Source organism: Ictidomys tridecemlineatus, chromosome 8, assembly GCF_052094955.1.
Source record: "Ictidomys tridecemlineatus isolate mIctTri1 chromosome 8, mIctTri1.hap1, whole genome shotgun sequence".
Classification (NCBI taxonomy): domain Eukaryota; kingdom Metazoa; phylum Chordata; class Mammalia; order Rodentia; family Sciuridae; genus Ictidomys; species Ictidomys tridecemlineatus.
In genome coordinates this window covers 147,265,235-147,277,953 of record NC_135484.1, presented here as the reverse complement: position 1 = coordinate 147,277,953, position 12,719 = coordinate 147,265,235, and the positions used below count along the sequence as shown (strand labels likewise).

The 12,719-nt window shown below is 39.7% G+C and overlaps 1 protein-coding gene across 3 annotated transcripts in view; it reads left to right on the top strand.

Moving 5' to 3' along the window:
- The window catches only part of Dtnbp1 (dystrobrevin binding protein 1), a 144,383-nt gene that overhangs the window by 14,170 nt on the left and 117,494 nt on the right, over window positions 1–12,719 (top strand). For all 3 annotated transcript variants that reach the window (XM_078020565.1, XM_078020563.1, XM_078020564.1), the window contains exons 4-5: window positions 488–548; window positions 7,900–8,032. In XM_078020565.1, coding sequence (XP_077876691.1) covers window positions 488–548; window positions 7,900–8,032 — 194 coding nt within the window. The remainder of the gene's footprint in view (window positions 1–487; window positions 549–7,899; window positions 8,033–12,719) is intronic.

Genomic DNA, 12,719 nt, shown 5'->3' with positions numbered 1-12,719 from the left:
TATTTGGTCATAGAAGCTTTTTAAAGTTCTTGGAACATGTCCCCTTATTTTTTGAGCTGCTCCTTTCTGGAGTGGTATTATGTTCCAGGTTCATCTTTTTTTTTTTTAAATTCTAATTAGTTATACATGACAGTAGAATGCATTTTGACACATCATACATAAATGGAGTATAACTTCTCATTCTTCTGGTTGTACATGATGTAGAATCTACTGATTGTGTAATCATACATGTACGTAGGGTGATAATGTCTGTTAGTTCTTCTATTCTTCCTACCCCCATACTCCCTCCCCACCCTTCACTCCCCTCTGTCTAATCCAAAGTACCTAAGTACCTCTTTGTCCCTAGCCCCCACCCCTATCCCCACTTATTGTGAATTAGCATCCACATATCAGACAAACCATTTGGCATTTGGTTTATTGGGATTGGCAATAGTATTTATTTTTAATGTGTGATTTTTTTCATTTTGAATTGTTTTGCTTTTCTTAGATATGAAGATACCTGGGCTGCACTTCACAGAAGAGCCAAAGAATGTGCAAATGCTGGAGAGGTAAAGGATCGGCTAATTTTATTTAACTATTTATTCATATTGGTGCCAGCGATTGAACCCAGGGCTACTTAATCACTGAGCTACATCTGTACCCAGTCCTTTTTTTTTTTTTTTGGAGACAGAGTCTTGCTGAGTTTCTTAGGACCTCACTAAGTTGCTGAGGCTGTCTTTGAACTTGGGATCCTCCTACCTCAGCCTCCTGAGCAACTGGGATTACAGGCACGCATGCTCATCTAGAATTGTCTAATTTTATATTCATGGGAAATTTTCCTTTTCGATGTTAAATGTTAATTTATTAAGAATTAAGTTTATTATTGTATGGAAGTATTTTGCAATACTTCATATTCAATCCCTGGCATCTAAATAAATAAATATCTAATATTGAATTTAGTTCAAACTCCCAAAATAATAATATTATTTTGGTGCTGGGGATTTAACTCAGGGGCATTTTGCCACAGAGCTTTATCCTCAGCCTTTTTTTTTTAATTTTGAGAGAGAATATCATTAAGTTGCTTCAGGTCTTGCTAAGTTACTGGACTTGAAGTCCTCCTACCTCAGCCTCTGGAGTCACTATTATAGGTGTGCTCTACCTTGCCTGGCTCACACTTTTTTTTCCCCCCCCAACACAATTTCTCAGTCTGATAATTTAGTTTAGTTGGGTTGGAGAATTTTTAACTTTTATTCTAAGAACAGTGAGATATTTGATTCATCTAGTATAATGCTTTGAATTATAGTTTGATAACTTTGTAGTATATGTAAATTATGAGATGTGATCTCATTCTACCCACTGTTAAAGAATTTCTTACTGTTTGGGCAAAAGCTTAGCTTTGCTCAGTCTACCTAAAATCAACACTTGGTTTAACAAATAAAAAAGTTAAGTATATAAATAATATATACAAGTATATGTATATATAAAATATAAACATTTCAGTGATTTGAATGCTGTTTAAAGAACAAATTTATTTTTAGGTATTTATAGAGTATATAATGAATGAAAGTAACTTGTATTTAAAATTATTGGTACACACACTTAAAGCTTTACTAGCCATGGTCAAATGCTTTGTGTTATTAATGTCAGTTAAACTTTCTCTTAGATATTTCTGTGTGTCTGACTTTTGGATTTAAGACTTTCTTTACCATCTACCTATGTTAGAACAAAGGAATATTTATAATGACCTTTAGATACTAGTATTTCTTTCTCTTAGAAATTGCTGAGAAGAGGGGAATGTTAGTTTCTGGCAGTAAGGCAGAGTAGTCACAGCCATATGCTGCATGACCAAGTTTCTCAGTCAACCTTGGGCTAAATATATAATGAGAGCACCATTGAATGATAATGGACCTGAAATGCAAGTGATGTCACAGCTGAGGTTTTTTCAAAGTGCAGCATGTTACTCATGTTTATGGTGGTGTTGGTGTATACATACTGCACTGCCATGTAACTCATACAATTATGAATAGCACATAAAATAATAAAGGACAATGTGGCTGGTTTACATATTGACTGTCCTTTTTATTATTTTAAAATGTACTCCTACTTATTTAAAAACAACAACAACAGAAACAGTTTACCATAAAACAGTGCGCCATGTTTTGCATACTGTTAACGTGCTATTCCACAGCAGCCTCATCTCGGTTTACCACATCTTGATCGCATCATTTTCCCTTGTGCTTGATTTATTTTTATGTTATCTTGTTCATCATGGCCCTTAAGTATACAAAAATAGCTGCTAATGTTGCCATTAATAGGCCACATCGAATAATTGACCTGCTAACAAAATTAAAAGTGACGAAGGACTATGAAGATGGAAGCGCAGCAATGTTATCACTTGGCCTTAATCTAGAGCAGAGTGATGGAAGCTGTTAAAGGACCTGCTTCTTTGATGAAGGCAACGAGAGTAACAAATTCAAGAGGAGCCTGTGTCAGATACTGAGAAACTTCTAGTGGCCTGGATTGAAGACCAGAAGCCCATCCCTGTCAGCACCAGGACAATCATGGCCATAGCAAGAGATTGTTCACAGTGTTGAAAGAAAAGGCCGGACCCACCTCTGATATTGAATGTGCCACCAGCTGTGGGGGTTTAAGCTATTCAAGAATCGTTATTCATCATAGAATGTGAAAGAATGTTGAGTCCGTGAGTGCTGCTGTGAGGGCAGCTGAGGGGTTTTGGAAATACTAGATAAACTTATCATGGAGGAAAATCACCTGCCAGAGCAGATCTTCAAGTGGATGAAAGCTCCCTGTATGGAATAGGAGGACTAGAAGGATTTTTACCCCATAAGCAGCCAGGTCAGCGTTAGGTTTCTTGGCTTGCAAGGAGAAGACAACAGTTTTGCTTGAGGGAAATGTTGCAGGCTACAGATTGAAACCCTCTCATACCCTCTGACATTGTGAGAACTGCAGGACTTTCCAGCATATCAATAAGCACACACAGTGTCCTGTGGAACAATAGGAAGTCATGCATGACCCAGTCCTCTTCTAGAATGCCTCCTGAGAGCTTTGCCAGCAGAATGGAGAAGCACTGTTTGGAGAATAACATACTTTTCAAAATATTGCTTATTGTTGGATTGTTGGTAATGCTTGTATATATCTGCCTTTTATTGGTGATCTTCATCCCTTTGTCAAAGTGGTGTTTCTCCTTCTAAATATCACCCTTTTGATCTGTATCAAGGACTTACAGCAACTTTTAAGGCCTACTACTGGAGGAGGACTTTTGCCCTGGCTAGTACTGCAACTGAACAAGATGCTGAGAAGATGCTGCTGCAGCCCGAACTTTACTTGGGCTTAGGGTGATTTCTCCATGGAGTATATGCTGACTTCTGGAAGAAGATATTCAAGAGGTTTGTCCATGACTTCAGAAGATTCACCAAGGAAGAGGCTGCAGAAATCAACAAGATACAAAGAAAATATTTTTGTATAACTGTACAATATGTTTGTGTTTTAACCTGTTACTATATAAGTCAAACTAAAAAACTATAGTAAACTAAGTTTATTATTTAAGGAAGAAAAGTCTACTGTAGGTACAATAGTGTCCTGGGCCTACACATTTCTTCTCCACTTACTTGCTGACTCCCCTAGAGCAACTTCCAGTCCTGCACACTCCAGCCCTGGTAAGCGCCCTAGACAGGTGTATCTCCTCCCCGCCCATACCATATTTTTACTGAATCATTTTTTTGTTTAGATATATTACAGTTTAGATTGTGTTTCAGTTATCTACAGTATTCTATATAATAACCTGCTGTACTGGTTTAGGAGCCATAGCTATCTACTATGTAGTCTAGGTATGTAATGGGCTACACCTTTTAGGTTAAAGTGCTCTCTATGGTATTTGCACAAAGATGAAATTGCTTACTGGTGCATTTCTCAATATACCCTTTTGTTAATTGACTCCTGACTACTTTGAAAAGCCCTGTAGTAGCAGGGTGTGGTCTATAGCATGTCTATAATCCCAGTGACTGGAGGCTGAGGCAGGAGGATCACAAATTTCATTATCCCAGGCAAGTCAGTGACCCTGTCTCAAAACAAAAAATAAAAAAGGACTGTAGATGTACCTACAATGCCCTTGAGTTCAAGCCCTAGTACTGCCAAAGAGAGAAAGAAAGGGAAACAAAGCCCTGTAGCCTTGAAACACGAGTATGTGTTCTCTCTCTTTCTCCCTCCCTCCCCTTCTCCCTCTCTGTATATATAAAAGTATATATTTATGTATAACATATAAAAAGTCATGGATGACCCAGATCCCCTTCTAAAATGCCTTGAGTTTTAGGTTACATATGAAAGAATACCTGTTTATATATTATAAATATTGCATATAAGAATTTTTGTATGTATTTAAAAATGCATTAAGCTCACAAAAATATATAAGGATGTATATTTGAATATAAGAATTTATAATATACATTAAGCTCACAAAAATTAAAGAAATTAAAAGGCTTAAAAATGAATAAGGAACTAAAATCAGTGTTAAAAATATAAAATATGGAATCTGGGTCAAATAGTAAAAAACTTTTGGAGATTTAAGGGGATAGAAGACTTGGGAACTGAATCTGAGACACTTACATAATGCTCTTTGAACTTTGAAGTGGCTACATCCCCTAGTGAAAGGTTATGGTCTACCTATTGGCAGAAGGAGCCAACAAGGAAATCTGTCAGTATTCCTGAACAAATTGGCATATGGTTTTGGCCTCACATAATTAATAATACCTTCTAAGGAACTGAGGAACTCAGTTAGGAAATGAGAGTCACAAGTGACTGCATTTTGACAACCAAGAAATTCTTCATAGATGAAACTCTGTCTGCCTGGAGCCCTCAGATTCCCACAGATTCTGGTCCCTTCCTCCCAAATAGTAGCAAACACCCAAACCCTCCAAGTTGTCAGAACCAGAGACTTCTCTGCTTTCCAAAAGTACAATTCCCAGCTGCAATAATGAAAATGTACTTCAAAGCCCTCTGTAATGTGTTGAGACATGTAAATATTTAAGTGTGTTTATTATTAGTCGTGTTAAACTTATCACATGTTTATTTTATCAGACCTGCTCATGTGTCTTTGTCAGCTTTTAACTCAACAGCATCAGTCTCTTGGGGCAAACATACTCATAGACAATTCAGTCTTGTTTAACAAATTATTTCATACTTACCTACTTTAAAGCCAATTCTAACTATGTAATTTTACAATTTAGAGCAGTATCTTAAAAAGCAAATGTCTGTGGTCAATAGTAAAACTTAGTTGCCTAGGCTTTTTCTAAACAAGTTCTGATATTTTTCCCTTCCTTAGCAATCGGTAAGTGAATACAGAGTTAATAGTGACTTAGGAGTTAGAGCCTGAGGGCAGTTTTCTGAAGTTAGACCTCTAGTGTTTTGCTTCTAGCTTACTAAAGTTGTTCAAAGATCAAATGAAATAATATATCTCCTTTGACTCTGAACTGTGCAATTTTGTATAGAGTGAGGTCTTGTTATCCACATTGTAAGTCATTGGTGTTCCATGCTCATTCTTTATTTGCCTAATCTCAGTGGCTGCCAGAAGGGATTTTAGAATGAAGCCCTCTGGGTTTGTCCTGCTCCTTAAGTTGATTTCCTATTATTAAAATTGGATTTGTTGACTTAGAGGTAGAAAATTGAATTTCTGGGAATAAATTATTTTTTATCATAATCTTATAGCCTATGTTCAGAATGTAATTTTTAATTTTGTGGAAGTTATATAAGATAAACTATCATTAAGTTTTAATATTAAATATTGATGGGTTGGGGCTGTAGCTCAATGGTAAAGCACTTGCCTTAGATATGTGAGGCACTGGATTGGATCCTCAAGACCTTTGATTTTTAGTAAGGAATGATTAATATTACAGAATTGTTTATTATAGATTTAACAACTTTTCAAAAAGATATGCCATATATATTTACGCACACATATATACAAGGATGGGGGGCGTGTGTGTTGTTTATTTATTTATTGTGATATAGGAGATTGAACACAGGACACTCTACCACTGAACCACATTACCAACCCCTTTTTCAAAATTATTTTCGTTTTTGAGACAGGATCTCCCTAAGTTACCAAAGCTGACCTTAAACTTGGGATCCTCCTGCCTCAGCCTCCTGGGCAGGCCCCCAAGTTGCTGGGATTATAGGCATGCACTACCATGCCTGGCTCAGGCAAAATGTATTATTTATGTCCCTGTAATAAAGGAGTTTTGTTACAGTTTAAAGTCTGAAGCCAAGAGAATTTGAGAAATCTTCCACCAAACTATGCCTGAGAGTGCAGGATATTCTTTATTCATCTCCAGTGCCTAAAACAGGAATTAGCAAATAGTGGGCAGTCAATAAAAGTTGTTTGAACTTTAGAAATGAATTTTGTGAACACAGATCTTTGTTTCAAGCCAATTCCTTACCATATCACAGTTGTATCTTTTATTGCAGTTTAGTACTTTTTTAGTAGTTTTAAAACTACTTTTAGAGATTATTATAAAGACCAGTTGACAATCGTGATATCTGCCTATGGTCCCAGCTACTTGGAGAGGCTAAGACAGTGTGGCTTTTGCCCAGGAATTCAAGGCCAGCCTGAACAACATAGCCAGACCCTCATCTCTTAATAAATAAAATAGTAAATAAATAAAAAATTAAAAAATAATGAGAAGTACAGTTCACAGAAAACTTGGTGTCACCTCTTCCCCTCAACAAAGGCCTGAATATGAGAGATGGTATCATTATTGCCCCACTGTGGGCTGGAAACAATAGGGAGACACATTGTACTCTTTTTATTTTTCAGATATGAGTGTTTCTACATTTTAATATAATAAAAAATCTAGTAGTAATAATAATGTAGTAAAATAATAATTTTGTATCTTAATTTTGATATATTAATTCCTCTAAAATTCTTATATTTTGAGATATGAGAATCAGTTGTATTCAGTCTAACTCTTAAAGAATTTTAATCTCTTGTAATGTAAATTCTTTCTATAAAACTGAATTCAATGATTTTGCATATCAAATTCAAATGATTATGTAATGGATTTTGCAACATTTATTGTACAGAATATGGGTATTTGTCACAATTCTGGCTTCTTGTTATTGGCCATGTTTTCAAATAGTGACCTTTCACCCCCTGCATCTTATCCCAGGTCCTTTCCTCTTTCACCATGTTAAGACCAAAACAAAATTGTTTGGGAGAAACTAATGGGTGTTACTTTCTTTACAGTCTTTAGGAAAAGAAGTTAGAATTATCTTAGGCTAGCCTAGTATCTCTTAACCCTGCTGTTAGGACTTTTTAACATCTGATTTACTTGTTTGGTGATGTAAATCTTTTGCTGGAATTGCACACAATTACCTATAGTTCTTTGGTATACGTCAATATCTTTATTGTCAATATCTTTATGCAGGAAATATTCCTGCTTAACTATGAAATCATCAGGTTATTTAAAATGCATTAGGAAACTTCTGTTATGAGAATTCCTTTGTAAAACAAATAATTACCTGCTAATTATGTTTTGATTTGTTATTGTTTGTTTTCTTTTTGATTACTTGTGGTAGGTTTTTTTTTTCTCTTTAGATTTTCAAATAAATGGTTTCCTTAAAAATAGATTATACGTAGAAGTGATTTCAAAAGTCATTTTTGAACTTTCTCTTCTTTGGGTTAAGATGCACTGTCAAAAGCAACAATTTGAGGTTTCCTGTACTGAATAAGTCAGTTCTTTTCTGAAAAAAAAAAAAAAAGAAAACAATCTCAGGCTTGTTTAGCATGTAGTATCATCTGTGCTAAGTAGTGGATTGTTAAATTAACAGTGACTGAATCTTGTACTAGCTGTAATTTCTTCATACCCAAGATCTGTTTTCCTTTGCCTTTCTGGGTCTGTGTTGCAGTTGGTGGACAGTGAGGTGGTCATGCTTTCAGCACACTGGGAGAAAAAGAAGACCAGCCTGATAGAGCTGCAAGAACAGCTCCAGCAGCTTCCAGGTTTAATAGCAGACCTAGAATCCATGACAGCAAATCTGGGTAAGTTGGATGTTTGTTTCTGTACATCACATTTTGGAATGAAAACAGTTTTGGCAGGATTTGGTGTAATTTCAAAACTTTCCAAGAATACATTGTTTCTGGCTAGCAGGATGTTTTGGGAAATAGTGAATTTTTAATTAATTCAATAGTTTGATTAAGGATTAGACAGAAAATTATTTAAATTGTATAAATTTCTAGTATTCCACTGATGTTTTCTGTTTCAGTTCACATCAGGAAATGTAATTTTTATTCTGACAGTTCTTTATGTGACTCTGTACTATCTTTGGGACATTAGGCCTTTTTGTTTAGAAGTGTTAAATGTAGCAAGTAAGAGGGGTTAGGGTGACTTTGTCCTTACTGTAGGATGTCCTCCAGAAGACATTGCTTTTAAAGTATAGGTCCACTAGCTTCACGTCTTGCACAAGTTTTCCCTCCTCAAACAAATCCAGTTGAGGTATCTGTTTGGCTAAGTTTTAACTTTGTTGTTTTCATTTGGCTGGATTATATTGATATCCTTTTTTCCTTAGGTTTATAGTCAGAAAATTATTGTTTACAATGCTACATCTGAGTATAATATCATGGCTAACTCTGTCAGAGGACGAAATTACAACAATTTGAAAGTCCTAGTTGGCTTTATTTTCAATTCTAAAATCGGGCAACATTTCATTTCATAAATTATAGTGAATGTTCTAATGAGCTGAGCACAGGAGGTTAGTAGTATAGCCAGAAAGCACTGAGGGAAGCAGAAACAAAAGACAGATGGGTCATTTGAAAGTTACTCTGTAGAGTGTGAGCAAGGAGACGAAATAATAGAAAAATGATTGTGTACTTCCAGAAAAAGTTAACATCAGGTTACTTCAGATTACTTTTTTTGTGTAAGGATTAGGGCAGAGGAAATTTTATTATTATGCAAGGGGAAACTGGCCTGTTTGGGAAATTTGGCTATTTTCTTTTTACTCCTAATGTTTCAGGAAAGTCAAATAAACAGCACAATTTCAGTTTGGTGAGGTGGAACTTTAGCATTAAGTGAATTCATTTTTAGTTTTGTCCTGATGTGTTGTGGCTTACCATAGGAGCTTATTCCAAAATAATGGCCTCCATTTTTTTAAAGTGAGCCTTTCTGTAATTTTTTTAGTGCTGTTTTCTAACCAAGCTTAGAATCTTAGTCAAAGAGGAGGCTGAAGCTATCTACATAGGATGTAAACTTCTTGAGCTGATAACTTGATTCAGTCTTACAGATGAGAAAGTAAAGGTACTCTATCATCTTTTCCTGTTTTTCAATATTACCTTATTTAAAACAGTACAAAACTGATTCACAAAGTAATAAATCACACACCAGGTTTTTTTGTCTGAATAAAATAGACAAATGATATCAGAATGTTGTTGCTTGTAATAGTCGCCAACATTTATAGCATTGACTGTGTGTCAGAGTTGTTAGGTACTTTACAGATACTATCTTTAATTGACACAAAACCTTATTAAAGTAGCTTTTCTTATCCCTGCTTTACCAATAAAGAACCTAAGCCTTGGAGAGGTTGTGACTGTATAGGGTCTCATTTGGCAGGATGTGGACCCAGGATCCCAGCCACAGCAGTGCCCTCTGAGGTGGTGGTGAGGCATTAGGAGGGCAGCTGTCAGTTGGCCTTCCCTAACCATCTTCTTCAAACCTTCTGGCCATTACAGACACTTCTTGGGCTGGGACTTTATGAGGTAGGGCATGGAGAAGAAATTCTGGTCCTAGGAGAAGTGTCAGATTTCCCTCTGTGTGGAGTTTTTCCTCCTGTAGATATAGGAATGACGCTGCTTAAGCTTTGGGTAACTGACAGAAAGAACCTTCAAGGCATCTGGGCTTTTCTTCTCAGCCGCTTCATTTAGCTTACTCAGCTGCAGCTCTGTTCGTCATGTGCTTTCATTGGTCATGTGTTTCTTTGTAGATATTCTTTTATGATGACCTTTCTCTCTCTCTTTCCCCCCAGCTGGGAATAAATTCTACTTATAGATATTTATTCTTTATTTACTACCACTCCACTGAACTAAATGCATTTGCCACAGTTATTATTTTTTAAATACTTTTTATATTTATTTTTTAGTCGTACACAATACTTTTATTTTGTTTATTTGTTTTTGTGTGGTGCTGAGGATCGAATCCAGGGCCTCACGCATTCTAGGCGAGTGCTCTACCGCTGAGCTACAACCCCAACCCACACAGTTATTATTTTCATAGTTAATTGTTTTTAGGAAATGCATCAACATAAGTCTTTCTTAGAATATGGTATATTTTCATTCTCAATTAATATTCTATAGGCTAGGGCTGTAGCTCAGTGATGGAGCACTTGCCTAGCATGTGTGAGGCACTGTGTTTGGTACTCAGCACCACATAAAAATAAACAAATAAAATAAAAGCACTCTGTCCGTATACAACTAGAAAAAAAAAATTTTAAAAATTCTAACCAGGTATGGTGGCGCATGTTTATAATCCCAGCAACTTGGGAGGCTGAGCAGCAGGATTCCAAGTTCAACACCAGCCTGGGCAACTGAGAGACCCTGTCTCAAAATTAAAAAGATGTGGTAGGGATTGGGGTTGTAGCTCAATGGTTAAGCACTCATGGGTTCAATCCCTAGTACCAACCACCAAAAAAAAAAAAATAATAATAATATCCTGAAAACATTTGATATTTTTTAAAACAGGACCTTACTCTTTAGAAGCTACATTTGGCTTCTTAAAGGAATGAGATAGGCTTCCCAAATGCTCATTTAAATGCTCTCCTTTTTACTAATCTGAGAACATTTACCACTAAAAGCAAATTAAAGCTAAAGGATTCTCTGAAGTACTCTTCTGGACATATAGTCCACTTCTAAATAAACTTGAATCATTTACTGCCCCCAGTCTGTATATAACTTATTTTGAGCCCTTTTTGGCAAGTTCAGTTTGCTTAAAAGATACCTCTAAAATCTAGATGGTTCATTTTTTTATGTATATTGCCAATGAAGTTATTCACTAGCATCTGAAAAACACATTTCCTTCAGAGTTCACTGCTATTAGTTGCCTGATATTTCTACTGAATGTCAATGAATAACTACAAGACAGAAAGTAAAAACTTGGAATCCCAAGGCCTAAGGTTACTGACCCAGAATAAGCTCATTGAGATGTTTTGAAATTGTGAAACTCAGCAGAGTAGACCCAGCAACCCGCGGAGGGGCAGAGCTGCCCCACGCGCCTGCAAGGTAGGCGGACCTGTGACCCACCAGCAGATCAGCCCCAGCAGCCTGCTGAGAGGCAGAGCCGCACCCTCCCCCCGCGCCTGCAAGGTAGGCGGACCTGCGACCCACCGGCAGGTCAGGCCCAGCAACCTGCGGAGTGGCAGAGCCGCCCCACGCGCCTACAAGGTAGGCGGACATGCGACCCACCAGCAAAACAGGCCCAGCGGCCTGCTGAGGGGCAGAGCTGCCCCCTCCCCCCGTGCCAGCAAGGTAGGCGGAACTGTGACCACCAACAGAACAGGCTCAGTGGCCTGTGGAGGGGCAGAGCTGCCAACCACGCCTGCAAAGTAGGCGGACCTGTGACCCACCAGCAGAGTAGGCCCAGCAACCTGAGGAATGGCAGAACTGCCCCACACGCCTGCAAGGTAGGCGGTCCTGCGACCCACAGGCAGATCAGGCCCAGCGGCCTGCTGAGGGGCAGAGCCGCCCCCTCTCCCCGCACCTGCAAGGTAGGTGGACCTGCGACCCACTGGCAGAGTAGGCCCAGCAACCTGCGGAGTGGCAGAGCCGCCCCACGCACCTGCAAGGTAGTCGGACCTGCGACCCACCAGCAGAACAGGCCCAACGGCCTGCTGAGGGGCAGAGCTGCCCCCTCCCCCCGCGCCAGCAAGGTAGGCAGAACTGTGACCATCAACAAAAGAGGCCCAGTGGCCCACGGAGGGGCAGAGCTGCCAACCACGCCTGCAAGTTAGGCAGATCTGCGACCTACCTGCAGAATAGGCCCAGCGGCCTGCTGAGGGCCAGAGCCGCCCCCTCCCCCTGCGCCTGCAAGGTAGGCGGAACTGTGACCACCGACAGAACAGGCCCTGTGGCCTGTGGAGGGACAGAGCTGCCAACCACGTATGCAAGGTAGGCAGACCTGCGACCTACCGGCAGAATAGGCCCAGGAACCCGCAGAGGGGCAGAGCCACCCCACTTGCCTGCAAGGTGGGCGGACCTGCGACCCACCAACAGAACTGTCCCAGTGGCCTGCAAAAGGGCAGAGCCGCCTCCCGCGCCTGCAAGGTAGGCAGACCTGTGACCCACCGGCAGAACAGGCCCAGCGGCCTGCGGAGGGGCAGAGCTGCCCCCCCCCGCACCTGCAAGGTAGGCGGAACTGTGACCACCGACAGAACAGGCCCAGAGACCCTCGGAGGGGCAGAGCTGCTGCCCGCGCGTGCAAGGTAGGTGGACCTGCAACCCACCAGCAGAACAGGCCCAGCGGCCTTCAGAGGGGCAGAGCCACTGCCCGTGCCTGCAAAGTAGGCGGAACTGCGACCACCGACAGGACAGGCCCAGCGGCCTGCAGAGGGGCAGAGCCGCTGCCCGTGCCTGCAAGGTGGCACACTTGCTACCAACCGGCAGAACAGGCCCAGCAGCCTGCTGGTGTGGTAGGCACATTGCCCCAATTGGCGGAGGAGCAGAGCCCCTGTGCGCAGGAGACTTT